Source organism: Hylobates moloch, unplaced genomic scaffold (assembly GCF_009828535.3).
Source record: "Hylobates moloch isolate HMO894 unplaced genomic scaffold, HMol_V3 SCAFFOLD_67, whole genome shotgun sequence".
Taxonomy (NCBI): Eukaryota; Metazoa; Chordata; class Mammalia; order Primates; family Hylobatidae; genus Hylobates; species Hylobates moloch.
Window position 1 is genome coordinate 322,096 of NW_026652342.1, and position 25,485 is coordinate 347,580.

The window sequence follows — 25,485 nt, forward strand, 5'->3', positions numbered from 1 at the left end:
ATTTCATGTTTTAAAACATCACTAAAGGCACAAGTACTCTTAAAAATCATGTCAGTGGTAGTTCAAAAATACTATCCAATATGTTAAATATAAAGCTGCAACTATTTTAAACACGATTTTAAAAAGCATACATGATTGCTAGGCATTGGAATAACTATATTTTAAGGATTGTGAACTCCATTAGACTTCGTATCTCATTTGTTAAACAGTTCCATCAGAATGATTTTAAGTAGATATTTCAATTCGGTACATTTTAGAACATAGGTGCTTAACATATGTCTGGCATGTTTCTCTAGGTAAACAGCACCATCTTTTACTCTCTGGAACTGTTTGGAAAACAAGCAATATGTTATTGGTAGGGGGCAGGTGTTTCCTTGCTAGTCAAATCATTTAGTCTAACCATTTCCTGATTTAACAGATGAGGACACAATTCATCAACAATGACATTTCGGTTTACTACTTATTATTTGTTTGATGTTCAAAGATCTTAAGAACAGACAATAGCCACTAGAGATCAATAAAGACCATTACATAATATGCGTGTGCTTAAATTAGGGACAGCATCTGATGCTGTTTCTTCTACCTCAAAGACAAGTTAGAATCCTATGCTCCTGTCCTGCTGCTGTCTCATAGGCAGGATAAAATAATGTCATTCAGATGGCATTTCCTCCTCCTGAAGAGATCTTTAGAATTAAGTTTTATATCAAAAGTTATTGAATGTGCACACCTGTAACACTAACAACAACAACAACAAAAAAAGCCCTATACATCCCATTTAGCTCTACAGTTACATAGTCCAGAGCTACAGAAGATTTATGTCAGGTCTTCGAGCTATCAAAAAGGATATTCCCTGAGAGGAATATAAGACATCAAAACTTCAAGGCTTGAGATCACAGCAGGTTTAAGAAAGAAAGAAAAACAGATGTCAATATAAAAGGGGGAGATTATGAAATTAATTGTAAAATAAAAAGTGGCATGCTGAACAACATTTTCTTCCAATGTAAATAATGTTAGGAACATATGCAATATGAACAATGATGGCTATTTTTCTTTTAAAGATTGTTATTATTTTAAACAATTCTTATTTACATGAAAACAACTAATACACATTAACAAGTAATGTTATTAAAAAGCTAGGCCAATTGATACTGCATGGAAAGGGAATCACTGTAGTTATGATACCTAATAAAAAGGATTTAGGTCTGCTCCTTGAAGTGAAATAGAATAGGAATGGTCGGCAGGCTACTGGATACAGATGAACTGAGCTCCAATATTCCCTTTCTAGTGTACATTCACCAAGGAGGGAGACTGATAGCAGAAACCTTAGTTTACTTTGAGGCTAAATACCCAAGAAAAGATAATGGTAGAGGAAAGATCTCCTTTCGAGGTCTATCTCTATGTGTGTAACAGTCCTCAGCAGGATGTAATGAAGTTTGGGATAGGAATACCTTACTTTACAAATAGCCAGTGCATCCCTTTCTCCTCACTACAGCCCGTCTGTCTCACAGGTACATACATACCAGGATATCAGGAAGAGGGCTTACCAGACTGCAACAGAGCAGGAAGCCAGGAAGCTCTTCCTTAATGGATGGACAGCCAGTGATCTGCCCAAAGAATGAACACTGGACAAACAAGTGCACCTAAAGCATACTGATGCCTTATACAGGAATCAAGGATTATGAAAAAGTATGTCCATTTCATATGAAATATACTTAACATTTTGTATTGAGCTGCATTAAAACTGCAACAATAAGGAAATTTATTATGATTTTAAAGAGCACACATGCAGGTCAATACATGTTGCTAGAAACACTTTTCCAAATGACAGAAACAGATTTCTTCCTATACACTAAGCTCATGAAGGGCAGAATCTATGTCTAATTCATCCTCAACCCCACCCCACTACCTAATATAATACCTTCCCCAATATAACCATTTAATGGGTATCTGCTGAGTGACTATATGGATAAACAAGATGGTGGTATTACAAAGTGTTTTTTAACATTTTGTGATAGAAACCATATTTAATTTTAACTTGTATGTATTCTAAATAGTTTAAAGGTTAACTTTTTTCATTTTCTATTATTTTTGTATTTTACAAGTAGATTGATTTGATAAATGTTAAAACAGCAGATAGTGACAAAAGCAGCAACAAAACCTTTGCCATTTAACTACTCTTTTATTTTCTATATCTTATAGCAAAAAATAATTTAGAAACTTAAGTTTCATAGTCAGAAATCTATAGAACTCTGTTTTTCCCGAGATGGTGGACCAGAGGCCTTTCCAACATGCCTCATCTACTCGGAAGAATTTTGTCCAAGAAGGAAATGAAAAATCAACAGAAAGTGAAAGAAAACTTCAGATACTGGGGAAGAGAAGGTGAGCAGGGAGACAGTGGCTAGGTCTGGTTGAGAACTGAGTGAAGCTCCAATATAGGAGAGGGGAAGAGAATGTTCGTCTGCAATCTACCTGTCTACTGAGGAACTGTGCAACCTAGGCCATGGGAACATCCCATCCCTCCCAAGCCCTGGATATAAGTAGGAGAGAGGCCAAGAGCGTGTGAAAAGGAATGATACCAGAAAGTACCCCAGGCATTGTCCCAGACCTGGGACCCAACAGGACAATGCCATTCTTGATTCTAACTCATATCAAGCTGGGCGGGTCCCTGAAACCTAGCAGTGGCGGCAGCACCAGCATTAGTCTTGGGCCAGGATTTGGAGTGCTGGATCTGGAGCAGGGGAAGAGCCCCTACAGCCAGAACTTAGAGGTAAGTGTGGTGTGCAATCCAGCTGTGGGTGCTAGAATTGGGATACCCCTCCTTCATAGACCGAACTAGGAGGAGAGTTGCTAAAGAGGCATGGTTTTGCCTGGGTAGCGGGTTTTGTGGCCACAGGCAGCTTTGAAAAATAAAGTAAAAAAACTGCACGTAACATTTCTGAGTGTTCCAACTGGCTGCCTTGCTTGGAATAGGGGTGTGAGCCCCCTCAGGTCTGAAGAGTGAGAGGTGGGTCCCCCTCCTGATCACCTGGAGTAGGCATGTGGGACACCCATCACTTGCCATGCAGAGAACTTGGTGCAGCAGCAGTGGTTGCTCTGTTTCTTGCCCGGCCTTATCTCCAGCCACCTACTGACTACCTCTAGACCCCTGTCAGGGCTGGTGCTTGTGCCCACTGCTGGGAGATGTGAATGCAGACTTGCTCAGTCCAGCTCTGCCCAGATTTGGCCTCCACTGAGACTGAGCACAGGACCCAGTCCACTGAATATTCCATGGCCCAGCCATTGTCTGGGCAATGAAGTACTTCTCATGGTTAACAAAGATGAAGCATAAACTTTATTCCTACAAGAGCAACTGGCTTTTTTACCTGCAAGTGCCACCTACTGGTCTGGAGGTTGACCTGCAAACCCCACAATAAATCTGCTGACACAAATGCACAGTGCTTGGGAATGACATAAGATTCCCATGCCCTTTGCTACCACAACCATTAATGCCACTGTGGCTTCTCAGGAGGCTGTGAGCCTGCTTACCTTCTAGGTACACCACTACTACAACCAGTATTTGTGAAAGTCACCACACTAAGTCTATTTATTACCAAGGAAATCATATAAAGCCTTAACATTCAACATACCCAGAAGTAAACAGCTCTACTCAACATACTTGATAGTTATATCCACAAGAAAAAAAGTTGAATTTCAATGAATTTTCAAGAAGTTTGAATTTCAATGAAATTCAAAAATAAGAAGTTACTATTTCTCCAGATGTGAATAAATCACCATAATAATACCAGAAGTATGAAAAAGCAGGGTAGCATAGCACCCACAAAGGAACACAGTAATTTTCTAGCAATGGATCTTACTAAAATAACATTTTTGAAATGCTAGATAAAGGCCGGGCACAGTGGCTCATGCCTGTAATCCCAGCACTTTGGGAGGCCGAGGTGGATGGATTACAAGGTCAGGAGATCGAGACCACCCTAGCTAACATGGTGAAACCCCGTCTGTACTAAAAATACAAAAAAAAATTAGCCAGGCATGGTGGCGGGCACCTGTAGTCCCAGCTACTTGGGAGGCTGAGGCAGGAGAAGGGTGTGAACCTGGGAGGCAGAGCTTGCAGTGAGCTGAGATCGTGCCACTGCACTCCAGCGTGGGCAACAGAACGAGACACCACCTCAAGGAAAAAAAAAAAAAGAAATGCCAGATAAAGAAGTAAAAATACTGATTTTAAAGAGATTCAGTGAGATAAAAGATATTCTGAAAACCAACACAGACATCACAAAATCATTCAGGATATAAATTTTAAAAACTTGCCAATGAGATAGATATCTTAGAAAAAAACAATTTCTGGAAATGAATAATTAAGAAATTACAAAATACAGTTCAAAGCTTCAACAATTGACTGGACCAAGCAGAAAATAAAATTCTCAGAAATTGAAGACAAGACTTTTGAATTAATCCCGTTAAACAAAAATAAACTAAAAATAAATTTTAAAAAGATGAACAAAGCCTTTGAGAAGTATGGGACTACATAAAGCAACTGAAGTTACAAATGATTGCCATTCCTGAAAGAGAAGAAAAAGCAAAAAGTTTAGAAAACCTATTTAAGGAAATAATTGGCAAAAACTTCTGTCGTCTAGCAAGAGATTTAAACATCCACATACAAGAAGTGCAACAAACACTAGAAAAAGATATTGCAAGATGCAATTTACCATGAGAAATAGTCATCAGATGTTGTCTAAAGTCAACATGAAGAAAAAAATCCTAAACTCAGCGAGACCAAAACATCTAGTCACCTATAAAGAAAAAAAAATCAGACTTCTCAGCAGAAACCTTTTCCAAACCAGAAGAGATTGGGATCCTATCTTCACAGTGCTTAAAAAGAAACTGTCAACCACAAATTTTATATCCTGACATAACAAGCTTCAGAAACGAAAGAAATACAAAGCATTTCCCAGACAAGCAAATACTGAGGGAATTTGTCACTATTAGGCTGGTTCTATAATAAATGCTCAAAGGAGTTCTAAACATGTAAATGAAAGGTCAGTATTCACCATCATAAAAACACATTTAAGTATAAAACTCACAGGTCTTACAAAGCAATTGCACAAAGGAGGAAGAGAAATTAAATAGCAACATGACAAAACTCCAACAACTCACAAAGAGAAAAAAGAAACAAATAATTTAGAAAACAACTAGACAACATTATAACAAGAAAAAACTCACATATGAATATTAGCCTTGAATGCAAATCAAATGAATGCTCTACTTAAAAGGTAAAGATTGACAAAATTGATTTTTAAAAGCATGAACAAAAAAAGTAAAGACCAATATCCCTGATGAACACATATGCAAAAATCTTTAATAAAATACTAAGAGATCAAGTCCAACAGCACATCAAAAACATAATACACCATGATCAAGTGGGTTTTATTCCAGGGAGGCAAGGATGATTCAGTATATGCAAATCAATAAATGTGATTCATCACATAAACTGAATTAATGGCAAAAACCATATGACCTTCTCAACAAATGCAGAAAAAGCATTTGATAAAACTGACCACACCCTAATGATAAAAATCTTCAACAAATTAGGCATAGAAGGAATACACTTCAAAATATTAAAGGATCTGTATGGCAAACCCACAGACAACACCACGCTAAACAGGGATAAGCTGAAAGCAATCCCAGTAAGAACTGGAATAAGACAAGGATGCTCACTTTCACCATGCCTATTCAACATAGAACTAGAAGTCTTAGCCAAAGCAACCAAGCAAGAAAAAGAAATAAAAGCCAGCCAAATAGAAAAAGAGGAAGTCAAATTATCTGTTATTGATAATATGATCTTATACCTAAAAAAACCCTAACAATTTCTCCCCCCAAAAAACCTCTTAAATATTATAACTGAATTCAGTAAATTTTAGGATACAAAATCAATGTATAAAAATCAGTAGCATTTCTATGTATCAAAAACAAGCTGAGAACCAAATCAAAAAGCAATCCCGTTTACAAAGTTATAAAAAAATACCTGAGAATATATTTAACCAAGGAGGTAAAAGGAAAACTACAAAACACTGATGAAAGAAGTTGTAGATGACACAGACAAATGGAAAAACATCTCATCCTCACAGATTTAAATAATAAATATTGTTAAAATTACCATACTACACAAAGCAATCTAAGATTCAATGCAATCCCTACCAAAATACCAATATCATTTTTCTCAGACTTAGAAAAAACAATCCTCAAATTCATATGGCATTAAAAAAGAGCCAGAAGACCCAAAGCAATCCAAAGCAAAAAGAACAACACTGGAAGCATAACATTATTTGACCTCAAATTATACTACAAGGTTATAGTAACTAAAACAGCATGGAACTGGCATAAAAATAGGTCAGTATAACAGAATACAGAACCCAGAAACACTACCACATAACTACAGCCAAATGATCTTTGACAAAGTCAACAAAAACATATAATGGGGGAAGGACACCCTTTTCAATAAATGGTGCTCAGCAAATTGAATTGCCATATGCAGAAGAATGAAACTGAATCCCTCTCTCACCACATATAAAAATCAACTCAAGATGGATCAAAGAATTAAACGTAGGACTTGAAACCTTACAAATACTAGAAGAAAACCTAGGGAAAACTCTTCCAGACATTGGTCTAATCAAAGAATTCATGACTAAGACCTCGAAAGCACAAGCAACAAAAACAGACAAATGGGACTTCATTTTAAAAAAGCTTGTAGACTTGCTAGCGGTGTATCAATTTTGTTGATCTCTTCAAAAAAACCAGCTCCTGCAAGACTAATAAAGAAGAAAAGAGAGAAGAATCAAATAGATGCAATCAAAAATGAAAAAGGGGATATCACCACCGATCCCACAGAAATACAATCTACCATCAGAGATTACTACAAACACCTCTATGCAAATAAACTAGAAAATCTAGAAGAAATGGATAAATTCCTCGACAAATACACCCTCCCAAGACTAAATCAGGAAGAAGTTGAATCTCTGAATAGACCAATAACAGGTTCTGAAATTGTGGCAATAATCAATAGCTTACCAACCAAAAAGAGTCCAGGACCTGACGGATTCACAGCTGAATTCTACCAGAGGTACAAGGAGGAACTGGTACCATTCCTTCTGAAACTATTCCAATCCATAGAAAAAGAGGGAATCCTCCCTAACACATTTTATGAACCCAGCATCGTCCTGATACCAAAGCCTGGCAGAGACATAACCAAAAAAGAGAATTTCAGACCAATATCCTTGATGAACATTGATGCAAAAATCCTCAATAAAATACTGGCAAACCGAATCCAGCAGCACATCAAAAAGCTTATCCACCATGATCAAGTGGGCTTCATCCCTGGGATGCAAGGCTGGTTCAACATACGCAAATCAGTAAATGTAATCCAGCATATAAACAGAACCAAAGACAAAAACCACATGATTATCTCAATAGATGCAGAAAAGGCCTTTGACAAAATTCAACAACGCTTCATGCTAAAAACTCTCAATAAATTAGGTATTGATGGGACGTATCTCAAAATAATAAGAGCTATCTACGACAAACCCACAGCCAATATCATACTGAATGGGCAAAAACTGGAAGCATTCCCTCTGAAAACTGGCACAAGACAGGGATGCCCTCTCTCACCGCTCCTATTCAACATAGTGCTGGAAGTTCTGGCCAGAGCAATCAGGCAGGAGAAGGAAATAAAGGGTATTCAGTTAGGAAAAGAGGAAGTCAAATTGTCCCTGTTTGCAGATGACATGATTGTATATCTAGAAAACCCCATTGTCTCAGCCCAAAATCTCCTTAAGCTGATTAGCAACTTCAGCAAAGTCTCAGGATACAAAATCAATGTACAAAAATCACAAGCATTCTTGTACACCAATAACAGACAAACAGAGAGCCAAATCATGAGTGAACTACCATTCACAATTGCTTCAAAGAGAATAAAATACCTAGGAATCCAACTTACAAGGGATGTGAAGGACCTCTTCAAGGAGCACTACAAACCACTGCTCAATGAAATAAAAGAGGATACAAACAAATGGAAGAACATTCCATGCTCATGGGTTGGAAGAATCAATATCGTGAAAATGGCCATACTGCCCAAGGTCATTTATAGATTCAATGCCATCCCCATCAAGCTACCAGTGACTTTCTTCACAGAATTGGAAAAAACTACTTTAAAGTTCATATGGAACCAAAAAAGAGCCCGCATCGCCAAGTCAATCCTAAGCCAAAAGAACAAAGCTGGAGGCATCACGCTACCTGACTCTAAACTATACTACAAGGCTACAGTAACCAAAACAGCATGGTACTGGTACCACAACAGAGACATAAATCAATGGAACAGAACAGAGCCCTCAGAAATGATGCCGCATATCTACAACTATCTGATCTTTGACAAACCTGACAAAAACAAGAAATGGGGAAAGGATTCCCTATTTAATAAATGGTGCTGGGAAAACTGGCTAGCCATATGTAGGAAGCTGAAACTGGATCCCTTCCTTACACCTTATACAAAAATTAATTCAAGATGGATTAAAGACTTAAATGTTAGACCTAAAACCATTAAAATCCTACAAGAAAACATAGGCAATACCATTCAGGACATAGGCGTGGGCAAGGACTTCATGTCTAAAACACCAAAAGCAATGGCAACAAAAGCCAAAATTGACAAATGGGATCTAATTAAACTAAACAGCTTCTGCACAGCAAAAGAAACTACCATCAGAGTGAACAGGCAACCTACAGAATGGGAGAAAATTTTTGCAACCTACTCATCTGACAAAGGGCTAATATCCAGAATCTACAATGAACTCAAACAAATTTATAAGAAAAAAACAAACAACCCCATCAAAAAGTGGGCAAAGGACATGAACAGACACTTCTCAAAAGAAGACATTTATGCAGCCAAAAAACACATGAAAAAATGCTCATCATCACTGGCCATCAGAGAAATGCAAATCAAAACCACAGTGAGATACCATCTCACACCAGTTAGAATGGCCATCATTAAAAAATCAGGAAACAACAGGTGCTGGAGAGGATGTGGAGAAATAGGAACACTTTTACACTGTTGGTGGGACTGTAAACTAGTTCAACCATTGTGGAAATCAGTGTGGCGATTCCTCAGGGATCTCGAACTAGAAATATCATTTGACCCAGCCATCCCATTACTGGGTATATACCCAAAGGACTATAAATCATGCTGCTATAAAGACACATGCACACGTATGTTTATTGTGGCACTATTCACAATAGCAAAGAGTTGGAACCAACCCAAATGTCCAACAACGATAGACTGGATTAAGAAAATGTGGCACATATACACCACGGAATACTATGCAGCCATAAAAAACGATGAGTTCGTGTCCTTTGTAGGGACATGGATGAAACTGGAAAACATCATTCTCAGTAAACTATCACAAGGTCAAAAAACCAAACACCGCATGTTCTCACTCATAGGTGGGAATTGAACAATGAGAACTCATGGACGCAGGAAGGGGAACATCATACTCCGGGGACTGTTGTGGGTTGGGGGGAGGGGGGAGGGACAGCATTAGGAGATATACCTAATGCTAAATGACGAGTTAATGGGTGCAGGAAATCAACATGGCACATGGATACATATGTAACAAACCTGCACATTGTGCACATGTACCCTAAAACCTAAAGTATAATAAAAAAAAAAAAAAAGAAAAAAAGAAAAAGCTTGTAGAAAGCAAGGTAAATAATCAATAGAGCGAAAAGACAACCTGAAGAATAGGAGAACATATTTGCAAACTATGCATCTGGCCTGGGGACTGATATCCAGAATTTACAAGGAACTCAAACAACTCAACAACAGCAACAGCAACAAAATAATAATAATAATAATAATAATAATAATAATTAATAGCCCCATTATGAAGTGGACAAAGGGCATGAGTAGACATTTTTCAAAAAAAGACATACAAAAGGCCAACAGACCTATGAAAAAATGCTTAACATCACTGAATATTAGAGAAATGCATATTAAAACCACAATGAGATATCATCTTATTCTAGTCAGAATGGCTATTATTAACAAGTCAAAAAATAACAGACGTTGGTGAGGATGCAGAGAAAGGAAACACTAACACTCTGCTGGTGGGAATGTAAATTAGTATAACCTCCAAGGAAAACAGTATACAGACTTCTCAAAGAACTAAAAATAGAACTACCATCTGATCCAGCAATTCCACTTCTGGGTATCTACCCAAAGGAAAAGATCATTATTCATAGGTTTCTCACAGCATGATTCACAATAGCAAAATATGGAATCAACTTAAGTGTCCATAAATGGATGACTGGATAAAGAAAATGTGGCATACACACACACACACACACACACACACACACACACTCACACATACATATATACATATAGACCACACACACACACACACACACACACCCCATTTGTATGTACATTATCTTAAATGAAACAACTCAAAAAGGGAAAGTCAAATGCCACGTCCTTATTTATAAGTGGAAGCTATATAATGGGTACACATGAACATAGAGTGTGGAGTGTGTGGAATGACAGACACTGAAGACTTGGAAGGGTGGGAGGTTAGGAGGTGGCGAGGGATGAGAAATTACTTAATGGGTACATTATTTGGGTAATGGTTACACTAAAAGCCCAGACTTCATGATTATGCAATATATCCATGTAAAAAAACTGCGCTTGTACCCGTTAAATTTACATAAAAATTTAAAAAATAAATCTATAAAACTCTGCACTTTACTGACTAAGGTATTAAGTGTGTCAATAACCCCCTAGTTATTACAGGAGGGATATGAACATATGTCAGTTGAAATGGTACTATAAACAACAAGGAACAATTGCTAATCTTTTTCAAGTAGTAGTCAGTACTTTCATTGTTTTAGGTTCTTTTGTTAAATATTTAAGTTCTTGTTGCACATATGACACAACAGAATACCAAATACATCCCATTGATTATATAGTTCTCAACTAGTAGAAAGAAAATATAATTTCAACATGTTATTATGAGAGGTTAATATAATAATATCGTTGTCCCCCAGCATCCATGGGGAATTGGTGCCAGGGCCCCCTGAGGATACCAAAATCCATGGATGCTCAAGTCCCTTTTATAAAATGGTGTAGTATTTGCATATAACCTACACACAACCTCCTATGTACTTTAAGTCATCTCATAATAACTTATATAGTACCTAATCCAATGCTTACACATCACTTCATTCACATGGATTCAACATAGTACTTGACACATGGCAAATCCAAGTTATGGTTTTTGGACCTTTGTGTAATCTTTTTTTCCTGAATATATTTGATCCATGTTTGACTGAATCCACGGATGTGAAATCCATGGATATGAAAGGCCAACTGTACTCTTCCCTCATTAAATATAACACGCAAGCAGTGTTTTAATGTTGATATAACTAATAATTGAACTAAAGCAGTTGTTTATTACATAAACAGGAAAAATAAGTAAGCAAAATTTAATTACTGGTTAGCTGAAATTAACTTAGAAACAAATTATTCTTGGCTGGGTGCAGTGGCTCATGCCTGGAATCCCAGCACTTTGGGAGGCCGAGACGGATGGATCACTTGAGGCCAGGAATTTGAGACCAACCTGGCCAAAATGATGAAACTCCCTCTCCACTAAAAATGCAAAAATTGGCCAGGCATGGTGGTGCACACCTGTAATCCCAGCTACTCAAGAGGCTGAGGCACGAGAATGCCTTGAACCTAGGAGGCAAAAGCTACAGTGAGCCCAGATCGCGCCACTGCACTCCAGCCTGGGTGACAGAGCAAGACTCTGTCTAAAAAAAAAAAAAAGACAAAGAAACAAGTTGTTCTTTAAAGGTGAGAATGTATGGTTTCATAAAAATCAGTCCGCGTTAATGCCTCATTTGCTATTTTAAATATTTTATAGCTTCCCATAAAACATATTACCTTTTTTTCATAGGTGTGTTTTAAATGACTTTTCTCCATTTGAAACTTATTTTCTTGATCCTGTGAATGATAAATGTTTATATTTATTATACTTTAAATTATACTAGAGTCAATAAAATTAGCCACCTAATGAAATCAATAAATCTACTTAATGTCAAACTTTAGTTCAGAGTTTTGCATATTATTAAGTAAGCCCTACAGGTAGAAATTTGAGTAGCTTTATATTACGAGGCATAAAATCTTAGTCACCTGAAGATATTACTGTTCTCAAAAGTACTTGCTTTACAGTATAAGAAAATCTTTCTGACCCTTAGGATTAAGAGATACTTCATAAATGACTAAGTCAATAAATATGGAAATGATAAATTTGAAGTTACATCATATAACAGTCCTTGGTATTTTTTGATCATGAGAGAAAAGATCTAAAAGGTGCAAAAGAGAGAGACAGAGGGAGAGAGAGAGGCAGAGAAAGAAAGAGGGAAATAAAGAGAGAAATTATGAAGATTGGCAGATAATTTAAAAGAAGGAAATTATTCTAAAATAATAATATATTTAAATAAAATTTATTTTTAAAATTAATCTCAAGAGATCATTCCAATTCAAATTATTGTACTTTATTCTCTACGTCTCATTAGCATCAATCTCTATTAAGATAAATAAAATGTAAAATTATACAATGCAATAAAAGAATCAGAAAAGACGACTTGCATTTCTGAGTTTTATTTTTTTAATTGACTCTCAATTATACATCTAAATCAAGAAAACTGTGTTTGACCATTGTTCTTCTGTGTAGAAATACAAGACTCACCCTTAGTTGTTGCTTTCTTTGAACTTCTGATTCCTGTAACTGCTGTTTTAATTGACAGACATTCTGCTCTAATTCTTCAATCATACTAGATGCCTAGAAGGATTTTAAGAAGAATAAAAAGCAGAATATTGAGTTTTGTACCATATACTTTCCGATTGAAAAAATATGCCTTTTGTACCCCTGAAAGTCCAATCAGAATTAAAATTATCTAGAAATTTGAATGAAAAATGTTTTTAAAAGATACTAGAAAAATTAATCTTTTAAAGTAAAAATCTAAATTAAATGCAGCATAGTATTAAATATTATGAAAATGTAATGCTGACATAAAAATATAATCTTTTAAAGTAAAAACAGAAATTAAATGCTACATAATACTTAATGTTATGGAAATGTAACCCTGACATAAAAATAATAGCTTTACAGAAAACTTCAAAATTTTAGTTATAAAACGAAAGCAGAACCAAGATTTCAAAATAATAATAACGCATATAGTTACTCTATAAAATGTATTATTCATACAACTAAGCATTGGAATTTATATGTTTCCTCCTTTTAAGACTTTGGCATTTAAAATGATTAGCTTATAGCAGAATTCAGTTCATTAAATATTGGTGTTGTGCTATATAGTAGACATTTAGAATTTTAAACATTTTAAATACCAATAAAAACTCCTGAAGTTCCTGTTAATTTAAGAATAACGTGAAAGAGATACTAATTTCAAATGCCAAATTATTTCTACTTGGCTATCTATGGCTCTAGGCTTAGTGAATAAATACTTCATGTGGATTATCTATTAACATAAATAATACCTTAGAAGCTGAAAGAGCATGTTCTTGTTTTAGAAGGTTTATATCAGCATCATATTTGGTTTGTAACAGTTTCATGTTTTGCTCATAATCATTTACAAGATGGTCCTTCTCTTTATGCAGTGTGTTACGCCTAAAAACAAGAGAATAAAATAGACTTCCAATGTATTTAAAACCAATCTCTAAAATGAAAATTTTTAATCAGCTAAATCCAAATACATTTCCATTCAATATATTAAATAAGTATCCACAATTTTGTCAACTGCTTCTAAACATTCTGCTTATGTTAAAAACAGGTTGGGTACAGTGACTCATGCCTGAAATTTCAACACTTGAGGAGGCCAAGGCAAGAGGATCACTTCAGAAAAAGAGTTTGAGACCAGCCTGGGCAACAGAGTGAGACCCTGTCTCTACAAAAAAATAAAAATAGAAAAATTAGCCAGGCACAGTGGTGCATGCCTGCAGTCCTGGCTACTTGGGAGGATGAGGAGGATCGTATGAGCCCAGGAGTTTGAGATACAGTGAGCCATGATCGCACCACTGTACCCCAGTCTGGGTGACAGAGACCCTGTCTCTAAATAAATAAATAAACAAACAAACAAACAGCAGTATTTAGTTTAGAAAGTTCCCAAGGTTAAACACACAAGGTGTAATTAATTTTGGCAGATAACTTATACAGTTAATATCAGTACTTTATAGCTACACCTGATAAATATCTGATTTCAGACAATACCTTGCCTTTACTTCTTGTAATTCACTACAGGTTATCTGGTAACATCTTTCAAGTTCTGCTTTTTCTTGAATTAATTTCTGTCTCTGTAAATTACTGTTCTCTGCTTCTCCAGTCAGCTGCTGGACACGGGCCTCCAGTTCTTTGATCATGTGGTTCTAAAAGAACAGGTCATGGTTAAGAAAGTCTCTGACTCAGTTGTAACACTTTTGTAGCTGTAAGAAGCTTGAAGAAAATGTATAATCTATAAGCATAAATAAAACAAATGTATCATAAACCATGGTAGTAGAAATTAAATCAACCTTGAACTTAACCAAGTCTTTAAAAAAACAACGCATACTACCACAAACATAAGAACATCACAGTTATATACTTTTAGCCTTTTGTTCATTTAATGAATATTTACTGAGGCTGGTAATATTCAAGAATGTGGATACACAGCAGTAAATAAGACAAAGTTCCTATCCTCAGGAAGGTTTCAGTCTCTATGCCTCTTTATACGTACAGCCATTAGCTGACTACTTACCAGTGTTCTCTGAGTTTGATTTTAAGTTTTTGAAATGTGCTATAAGGGTAATGTAATAGTATTTTTTTTCTTTTTTTTATTGTAAACAACCTGTTTTATTTTTTTTTTTATTATTATACTTTAGGTTTTAGGGTACATGTGCACAATGTGCAGGTTTGTTACATATGTATCCATGTGCCATGTTGGTTTGCTGCGCCCATTAACTCGTCATTTAGCATTAGGTATATCTCCTAATGCTGTCCCTCCCCCCTCCCCCCACCCCACAACAGTCCCCGGAGTGTGATGTTTCCCTTCCTGTGTCCATGAGTTCTCATTGTTCAATCTGTGACAAACCTGACAAAAATAAGAAATGGGGAAAGGATTCCCTATTTAATAAATGGTGCTGGGAAAACTGTAATAGTATTTTTAAAGGAAATCCATAACCCCAAAATTGTAGCACAGTGTGTTCACATAAGAGATACACTTATTTTTAAGTGTATAGGAACATTTAATTACTTGTGTTAGTGTGCAAGATTTTTATTCATTTTTTAACATCTTTGCCATTTTGTAAAATGCACTTCTCCACTCTTCCACAGTATTATCACTCAACTAAATCATTTCTCTATTATTTTTTATTTAGAATTTTTCCCCTTTGTAGAACTGTAATTTAAAACATGGATAAAGGTATTTATCATCTTTTAGATACTTTATCTAAAATTAGGGTAAGCAAGCATTAGATGAAGGGACAATTAATTTTCAGTTTTAAAATTAAACTTCTAATAAGTGTGAGCAATAAGGATAGGTCAGTATGATGTTGTACTCAATTATTGTGTTATATTTGTTCTAAGAGAACCATTTTAAAGATGCAGTTTAAGCATTAGATAATATTATAACCCTGACATCCTCTCTTCATTACAATACCAAATAGGTATACAAGTTAAATTTTGGTGTAACAGCTTCCAATCTATATAAATGACTTATCTAACTTAAAAGCATGGTTTATAGATTAACTTCTTTAAATGCATACAGTTCTAGACTGACAAACATCAGAAGTTCTGATTTCTTCTTCCTGCATCTTATTCACTTTGTCTCTTCATTATCCCTCTGCTTTATGAGCTCCTTTCAGAAAATAGTTTCCATTTCCTAATATATATTCTAAACACTCTTTATGTCCTGCATATTCATTAACTGGAAGAAACAAAGAACATATACTTTGCCTTCCAGTTTTAGATGGCGGAATAAAGATGATTTGTATTCCTTCTTCTCTCGGAAACCAAAAACAGACAAGATAAACTAGAAATAGAAATGCAAATTCCATCCTAATAAACCCTACAAGAGGATATTCTATTATTGGCTATAAAAGAGTAGCTTGCAGCAGATGACACTCCCAATGCTAACAACTGACAAACCCAGATTTTTTTTTTTTTGAGACAGGGTCTTGTAGCGCAATCTTGGCTTACTACAGCCTCAACCTCCCAGGCTCAGGTGATCCTCCCACCTCAGCTTCCTGAGCAGCTGACACTACAGGTACATGCCACCACACCTGGCTAATTTTTGTACTTTTTTGGTAGCGATGGGGTCTCGCTATGTTGGCCAGGCTGGTTTCAAACACCTGGACTCATGCAATTCACCCTTCTCAGCCTCCCAAAGTGCTAGGATTACAGGCATGGGCCACCATGGCCAGGGAAAGATTTAATTAGTAGGAAAGCACTTGAGAACTTCTAAGGCAGTTTGAAAACATCATAGAGGTGAGGCATCATTCTGTAAGGTGCTTTTACCCTAGAGGTATTTTTCAATGGTGGAAGATGAGGATGGGGCAAGGAAACAAAGGCAGACGGTGGCCGAGGCAGCCAGGACTAGAGGAACCAAGATCCCTGAGAAAAGTAACGCACAGAGAAGTGGGCACCACACCAGTTTTCTCAAGAGAATTTGTCAAATTCTTTTTCTTTTTCTTTTTGGAGATGGAGTCGCACTCTGTCCAGGCTGGATCTCAGCTCACTGCAACCTCCACCTCCCAGATTCAAGCCATTCTCTTGCCTCAGCCACCTGAGTATTGGAATTACAGGTGCACACCACCACACCTGGCTAATTTTTGTAATTTTAGTAGAGGTGGGGGTTTCACCCTGTTGGCCAGGCTGGTCTTGAACTCCTGACCTCAAGTGATCTGCCCATCTTGGCCTCCCAAAGTACTGGCATTACAGGCATGAGCCACTGTGCCTGGCCAAATTTGTCAAAGTCTTAGCATTCGCAGGGCAGGAAGCCAAGAAACCGAGTGAAAAAAAAAAAAAAAACTCAGAAAAGCACACTAGAGTTTTCTGCAGTTATCAGTGTACTTAGGAGTAAAATCGATTGTCCAAGGAGGAGAGCCCCTAGTATTAATAATATCACATGCTTTCAGCTGAGACCTGTGTTGAGGACTACCACTAGGAGTGAAAGTTAGTCAAAAGTAGACCAAAGATTACAAAGATTGCAACTCAGCCTTGAGTCAATTCAGTCCCTGAACGGATCCAGTGATCTGTCTCTACACCAGCTGCCTCTCAGAAGTGAGAGAAGAGCCTCTCTGGAAGAAGATAACATCATCCACAGCCTTTATTATTTTTTGTGCGCAATGTTTGGCAATTAATCACAAAATAACAGGCATACCAAGAAATAAAATCAGAGGAAAAAAAAGAAAATAGAAATAGACATGCAGATGCCCCATATATTGAAATTGTTAAACATATGAGGCATGTGTTTTCGTGACTCAAAATATATGAGACATCACAGAAAATTAAGTGAAGATCAAATATAATTATAGGAATAGTCCAGAAGAAGAAGTCTCATGGCTGGAAATCCTAGAAAATGTCATCAGAACACACTTGTATAAACTAAGTGGCATGCAAATAACATTGCTGGTTCAATAATAACAGATGCATACGTTCCGACTGTAGCTTCTTTCAATATAATCTGGCATGAAAAAGAAGCAAGAAAGATTATGCTGAATGAAAAAATCACACAAACCATTTTTGCACAAAGCAATCTATGGATGACATTGATTAAGGGAAAGAAATAACATTATGAGCAAGTAAAAATTGTAAAAGCAAACAACCGACATAGAAAAAAACAAAATGGAGATCCCCCAGTTACCTAGTTGGTGTACCTAATGAACAGAAATGGTAGAACAAGAAAATATACCAAATGACATACTACAAGAAAACTATACATGAAAATAATATACAAATAGAAAGGGTATACTTTAAAAGTCACATAGAATGAAGAATGCCAAGACATAAGTAAAATTATTAAACTTCAAGGAAATAATCCTTTTAAAGCATTAATCAGACATGTCACTCTCTTGCAAAAGGACCAGAGCTTTTGCATCTCTATCTCCCACTGGCTGTGTACAGTGACATTAATAAACTTTTAATGCTTATTAAAAAAAAACCCTCCAGTGGCTTCTCTTATCACTCAGAATAAGAAGTGACTATCATGGCCTCTGATTTCATCTCCTACCACCCTCCCTCTTATTTACTATACTCCAGCCATACAGGCCTCCATGCTGCTTCTCAAAGTCATCAAGCTAGCCTCAAAGCCTTTTAATTTACTGTTCTTTCTGCCTAAAGCATCTTCCTCCAGGGGCCTGCGTAGCGCACTTCCTCACTTCTCTCAGTTCTCCACCTAAATGTCATCTTGTGAAGGAATCTTTCCATAGCCATTCTACCTAAATAACCAGATCTCTACTGCCTATATTTCTGTGGCCTCTTACCCTTTCTTTTGCTTTTTCTTTCTTTGTTGTTTTCCACAATAAAGTATAAGCTTGAGACAGCCAAGACATTGCTTTATTTGCATTAGATCTCCTGTTTCTTTCTAGCACACTGCTTAGCTTGTAGTAGGTATTCAATAAACATTTGCCAATTATCAAAACAGCTGACCTTGAACAATACGGGTTTGAACTGTATGGGTCCATTTATATGCAGATTTTTTTTTCAACTAAATGGTGATCAAAAATACAATATTCACAGGATGTGAGACCCACTTACATGAAGGGTCCGCTTTTCCTGTACCCAGACTGCACAATGCCCATTGCAAGACTTGAATATGTGCCGATTTTGATATACACAGAGGTCCTGGAACCCATCCCCTGCATATACCAAGGCACTACTGTATTCTCAAAAATAAAAACAGGTGCCTGTAATCCCAGCACTTTGGGAGGCCGAGGCAGGCAGATCACGAGGTCAGGAGATCGAGACCATCCTGGCTAACACGGTGAAACCCCATCTCTACTAAAAATACAAAAAATTAGCCGGGCGAGGTGGCAGGCGCCTGTAGTCCCAGCTACGCGGGAGGCTGAGGCAGGAGAATGGCGTGAACCCCAGGGGGCGGAGCCTGCAGTGAGCCGAGATCATGCCACTGCACTCCAGCCTGGGTGATAGCAAGACTCCGTCTCAAAAAAAAATAAAATAAAAATAAAAACAGGATAACTGCTAAAATGTCAAAATGTCCCTTCCATATTCAAAACTGGAGTGATTTCTGACCATATTATAGAAAATATTAGCATTTTATAAGATTATAACAGGGTTACAATGAGGAAATAACAAACATCTGTCCAATATAGAATATATCAAAACGTTTTTTGCATGTTTTATAAAAAATAGAGATAAAATACAAGAAATCCAACATAGAGGTAAAGATATTCCCCTCTATATTAAAGGAATTTCTGGAAATCTCTTTTTTTCTTTATATGAATCCAAAATAAATGTGAACATCATAAAATTTTAGAAAATATCAAATTGCTAAAGAAATAAACCAAGGCAAAGGGGGTTGAATTACACAAATAAATAAATCCACAGACTTTGCCTAAAGAAAAAGGGTTTCTGTTAGCCAGAAAAACCAGACAGCTCTCTTTCTACAATGTGAATAATTAAATACAGTAGAGATGAGAGAAAAAATGCTCAGATAAAAGCATAAAATTATTTTTATGAGAGAAAGAAAAAAAGAGATAAAAGAGAAAGATATCCAACAAATCAGAGAAGAAAATGATAGACATTGAAGCAATATTGTGACCTCAGCTATCTGTATATCACTGAACAAAGTAACAGTGATAAAGTGAACTTGAATTTTTTTTGTTTTTGTTTTTGTTTTCATTGAGACAGAGTCTCACTCTGTCGCCCAGGCTGGAGTGCAGTGGCACAATCTCGACTCACCGCAACCCCTGCCTCCCAAGTCCTAATGCTTCAGTCTCCCAAGTAGCTGGGACTACAGGCATGTGCCACCATGCCCAGCTAAGTTTTTGTATATATATTTTTTTTAGTAGAGATGGGGTTTCGCCATGTTGGCCAGGCTGGTCTTGAACCCCTGACCTCAAGTGATATGCCCACCTCGGCCTCCCAAAGTGCTAGGATTACAAGCGTGTGCCACCACACCCAGCCTGAACTTGACATTTTGACTAAGGAATTATTAAAATGATGAAAAACATTCAGATCTGAAAGGAAGAGATTTGTGACTAAAATAGGTAACCCAAGGACTCTACCTGTTCAAAAGGAGCAGAACTATGAGAGGACATGGTTCCTGTTCATTGCCCTATTAAATGCTGTGGTCTGCACTACTGGCCAGTCTTTTTGAGGATATGCATGTATTGTAAGTACCGACAAGTGAGTACCTCTGTGAACGTGCTACTTGCCCATCCTTATTTGTCTTCACCTGTTGATAAACCTTCAGGTTCCAACAGAAAACAACAACTGTTGGTGAAGTTGTGGAGAAACTGGTACCCTTGTGCACTGCTGGTGAGAATGAAAAATGGTATAACCATCATGGAAAACAGTATGGAGGCTCCTCAAAAATTTAAAAATAGAACTACCAAATGATCTGGCAATCACACTTCTGCTTATTTATCCCAAAGAACTGAAGTCAGTATCTCAAAGAAATATTTGTACTCCCATGCAAAATTATTCACTATAGCCAAGATGTATAAACAGCATAGCATTAACCAGAGAAAATGGTGAATAGGAGATGGGACTAATGTGCAGCTCTCTCCTGGATGGACACAACCGCATCTGGAGACTCACATTGTGAACTTTTGCTCCAAGAACCACCACAGAAACATACCAGGAAAACCAAAAGAATTCACAGACCCTTTGAATAAAACAGCTTGCCACTGCAAACACCACAAGACAGCCGAAAAACTGAGCTCCCGAAGTGTGATGGGGGAAAGTCAGCCTCCAAATACACATCCACACTGGGGAGCCCGAACAATGTAAATGTCCATGGATGAATGAATAGCTAAAGAAAATGTGGTATATACATGCAGTGGAATATTATTCAGCCATTAAAAAGGGAAAGCCTGTTTTATGTTACAACTTGAATGAATCTTGAGAACATTATGCTGCATGAAACAAGGTAGTCACAGAGGAACAAACGCTGCATGATTCCAGTTATAGGAAATAACTGAAATAGTCAAACCCGTATAAACAAAGTAGAGTGGTGACTGCCAGGGGCTAGACAGAATGGAAAATGGGAATTTGCTACTCAATGGGTACAGAGTTTTAGTCATGCAAGACAAAAAAAGTTTTAAAGATATGCCATATAATATTGTGCCTATAGTTACTAATACTGCATTGTACCTTAAAAATGTGTTAAGAGGGTAGATCTCACACTATATGTTTTTCACCACAATAAAAAGAGAAAACAATGGCTAAAACTTAACACCACATTAAATGCGCATACATGTAAAATTCCTGCCCAATAACCAAGGCTTCATGGACCCCCGACATATTTTGATGATGAATATAATGACAACAACCACCACTGAACCCTCATTATAGGTCAGGCACTGTGCTAAGTGTTTTACCAGCTTTAGGCCATTTCTCTTCCCCACAAAACTATGAGGTAGGTATCATTAACATCACTTTACATATGAAAAAACTAGGACTTAAGAAAATTGATTAACACGGCCACACTTGCCCTACTGGTAAACTGGTAAGCAGCAAAAAAGAATGTGATCCAAGATCTCCTTGAATCAAAACCTATTCGACTGTATTACATCTTCTCCAGGACTTTGATATTCTGCTCATGGAATTAACATAAAATAAATTTGCAAAAATACCTCGGGTAGACATATCATTTCAAAACCTAAGGTACACAAAGAAAAGCTAAAATGCAACACTGCAATACTTGAGGTCTCTTTCTTAACCTCCCACATTATTACTGCTATTATTACCAGTCTCAAGATATTTTTTAATTGTGTAATTTGAAGGCTGTAGTGTTTTCTACCTTGAACAATCTATTATAATAAAGGGCTGGCTAGTGAAATTCTACTCATTTCTAAGCCCCTTTATTAAAATGCTCATTCCAGGAGAAATGAGACTCACAAATGGGATATTATAATCTATTTGCTAAAGGAACAGACCAGTAGAAATAATCTGTTACCATAAAATGTGTCCTAAATATGTGTGGAAAAAAAAGTGGCTCATTATCCAATGATTTCTTAAACATATACTTTAGTTAGCTTAGATTAATAAAGTCAAAAGTTATCAGGTTTAAAATATAATAATTTTTAAGAAATAAATTTTAAAATATACAACCAGAATGCTCTACAAATAACATTTCAATATCCATCCACTCTCCATCTCTCCTTCTCCCCGTGACCACCTCTCTCTCTCCTTTCCCTGTTCTCTCCTCTCTCCTCTGGCTCTCCGGCGCTGGTCATGCTAATGTCACTGGAGTATTATGTGATTATCTTCTGGCTTTTGAATTTCAAACTATATTGAATAATTCTAACTATAATGCTAAATAATGATTAACTCATCTTTCTTTCCAGTATTTATGCAGTCTTTCCCCATTTCAGCAAATTAAACTGCCCATCTGAATTTTATCATGACTTCCATAGGATGATTTTTCTAATACTACAAGATCATGTTTGTCTTTTCATAACAACAATTCTTACTCTAGTACCATAGAAGTATGAAAAGTACATTCCCAGCTACCTCATCAGTAATAGAAATAAAAAGGACAGGCCCCAGAACCAGTCCCTTCAGCACACTACTCACCATATTCCATCAGGCTCATACTACTTTTTAAAATGAATTTTACAACATACCTGAGGCCAAACTTTACCGGTTTGTCAAAAGACTACTTCTGAGAATTCTTCAGAAAATAACTCAAAGAATGCTATGTATAATATAGATTTTAAATATATACATAGATATGATTATTATATATCTGAGGCCCACCAGATGGACAAAACCAATCTAGTTGGTACTGTCTGTGAAGGCTGACATAAGATTAGGAAGTCCTGGGGCTGTACCAGATACAATAGGGAGTCGGAGGTTGCAGTGAGCCAAGATCGCGCCACTGTACTCTAGCCTGGCAACAGAGCAAGACTCTGTCTCAAAAAAAAAAAAAAAAAGAAAGAAAGAAAACAAAAGAAAAAAGAAGATTCTGATATGATTTATTCAAACACTGAACACCTGCCAAGACAAAACTGTTGTTAGAAGCTGGCATGCTTTCTCACGTGCAGATAAGTATTATATGAAATGAAAAAGTGGCCTCTGCATTAAGATCTGTATTTGTCAAACAAATATTTTTGTATATACTGATGCCAAGTTTCTGACTGAAGAAGCAAACTATGTGACGTCACTTACTCAATTTATTTTTGATTTTTAAAGCATTTTCTGAACACTAATGTTCTGCACACAATTTTACACACAAAGTACATAAATTTTGAACCTACAACGTCAAGAGAAAGCCTATAGGCATATATAAAGTATCTTAAAAACAACAACATTTGACAAATTAATTTTTTAAACAGAATAAAAGAGCTGAGAGGATGCAAAATAGTGGAGTTCTTAAAATGGAGTAAAAAATCAGTCAAGAAAAAGAATGCTGATGTAGAACTATGTTTTGCCGGCTGTAACAGACAATGCAGAAGCAGAATTCAGTGGTATATGACAACAGAATCAAGGAAGAAGTAAGTTACTGTACAGAAAATGATGAACAGATTACCTTGTATGAACAGGATATCTTCCCACATTGGGAACTCAAAGGTAGCACTTGGAAAACTAGGTTGAACTTCGTGAACTGATGTAACTTGTAAGCATTAATTATAATAGGCATGATATTAGGAACTCAGGTTCTTAATCATGGGAAAATGAGAAAAAATGCATTTGTTGGCTATGGAGTAAGAGGAGACAGGGAAGAGTAATTGGCAGGTTACTCGAAGAGTCAGGAATGAGGCAACAATGGCCAGGACTCAATTGGTAGCTGTGGAAACAGAAGGGAAGAGAGCAGATCCAAGAAAATTTTCAGAGAGGTAAAATGGATGACTCTGTAACATACTAAATAAGGGAGATGAAAAGCGGGAAAAACATAAATCTTCCAGGTTCAAAATTTAATGTGCCAACAGAATGATGACGATGCCAACTGACAAGAGGAAATTTGGGAAAGGGTATTATTTTGGTATTAATTATCGGAGGTATGATCTTCTATAAGTCTTAGAAAATATAAAATGTCTCATGGTCTTTTCATTGTACAACATCTACTGATATAAGAAGTCAGTACTGGAGATATAAATGTTGGAGTTTTACATACAAACTTAATTTGAAACCTTGTAGGAGTTAAAAATTAAAAAGGGTTAGTATTAGGCAACTACTTGGTATCCACAGTTCTCCTATGGCAAACTCCTATGGCAAAAAGAGCAACTAATTTTATCTTATTTCACAAACTTCTTAGGAAAATAGGACATATTTTCATAAGAAGAATAATTTATCCATGAAAATAGAACTATTTTCATAAGAAGTTTGTGTGCCACTGCACTCCAGCCTGGGCAACAGAGCAAGACTGCATAAGTCTTAAAGATAGAGTTTATGATTTATGACAAAACGTGCTTAAGTCTGAAAGATACACACGTTTATGATTTATGAAGTTATAAATCATAAATCTTAAAAATAAATTCTGATAACTTTTTTACAAATTGAAAACTCATGAGCCACTAGAAGATGTGAACACTGCCAGCCTCCCTAAAGCCTTATTAGTTACCCTCCACCCAAAGGTAACCACTATTTTGACCTCTATCAGTACAAATAAATTTTGTCCTTTTTCAAACTTTGTATAAATGGAATCACAGAGTATATAACTTTTTGGGGTCAGGCTTCTTCATGCATATTAAATGCCTATGGGATTCATCCATGTTGTGGAACGTAAGAGTAATCTTTTTCAGTACTGTATACAGCATGCTAAAATAATTTATCCATTCTATTGATGAGTTTGTCTTCAGTTTTTGACTATTAAAAGTAATGTGGCTATGAAAACTCTCATACATGTTTTATGATGCATACATGCACAGATTTCTTTTGGTTATACATGTTGCAGTGAAACCGCTGTCATAAGATGTGCCTATGTCAAGCCTCAGTAGTTACTATCAAAGAGCTTTTCAAACTGGATATAAAAATTTGAACTTCTTACAGCAGTGTATGAGACTTCCGACTATTCTGTATCTTTGTCAAAACTTTGTACTGTGATTGTTTTTGTTAAATTTAGCCCTTTTTGTATGTATGTAAAGATACTGACTTTACATTTCCCTATTAATAATTTGAGCACCTTTTTAAGTGTTTATTAATCATCCGAACAGCTTCTTTTGTGTGCTGCCTATTCAAATATATTGCTCTTTTTTATTGAATTGTT

The 25,485-nt window shown here is 36.4% G+C and overlaps 1 protein-coding gene across 3 annotated transcripts in view; it reads right to left on the reverse strand.

Moving 5' to 3' along the window:
• The window catches only part of LOC116463810 (centrosomal protein of 112 kDa), a 390,683-nt gene that overhangs the window by 304,517 nt on the left and 60,681 nt on the right, over positions 1-25,485 (reverse strand). For all 3 annotated transcript variants that reach the window (XM_058434855.1, XM_032147075.3, XM_058434856.1), the window contains exons 7-10: positions 14,328-14,482; positions 13,598-13,727; positions 12,789-12,881; positions 11,981-12,040 (exon numbers count right to left, since the gene is read on the reverse strand). In XM_058434855.1, the coding sequence (XP_058290838.1) occupies positions 11,981-12,040; positions 12,789-12,881; positions 13,598-13,727; positions 14,328-14,482 (438 nt within the window). The remainder of the gene's footprint in view (positions 1-11,980; positions 12,041-12,788; positions 12,882-13,597; positions 13,728-14,327; positions 14,483-25,485) is intronic.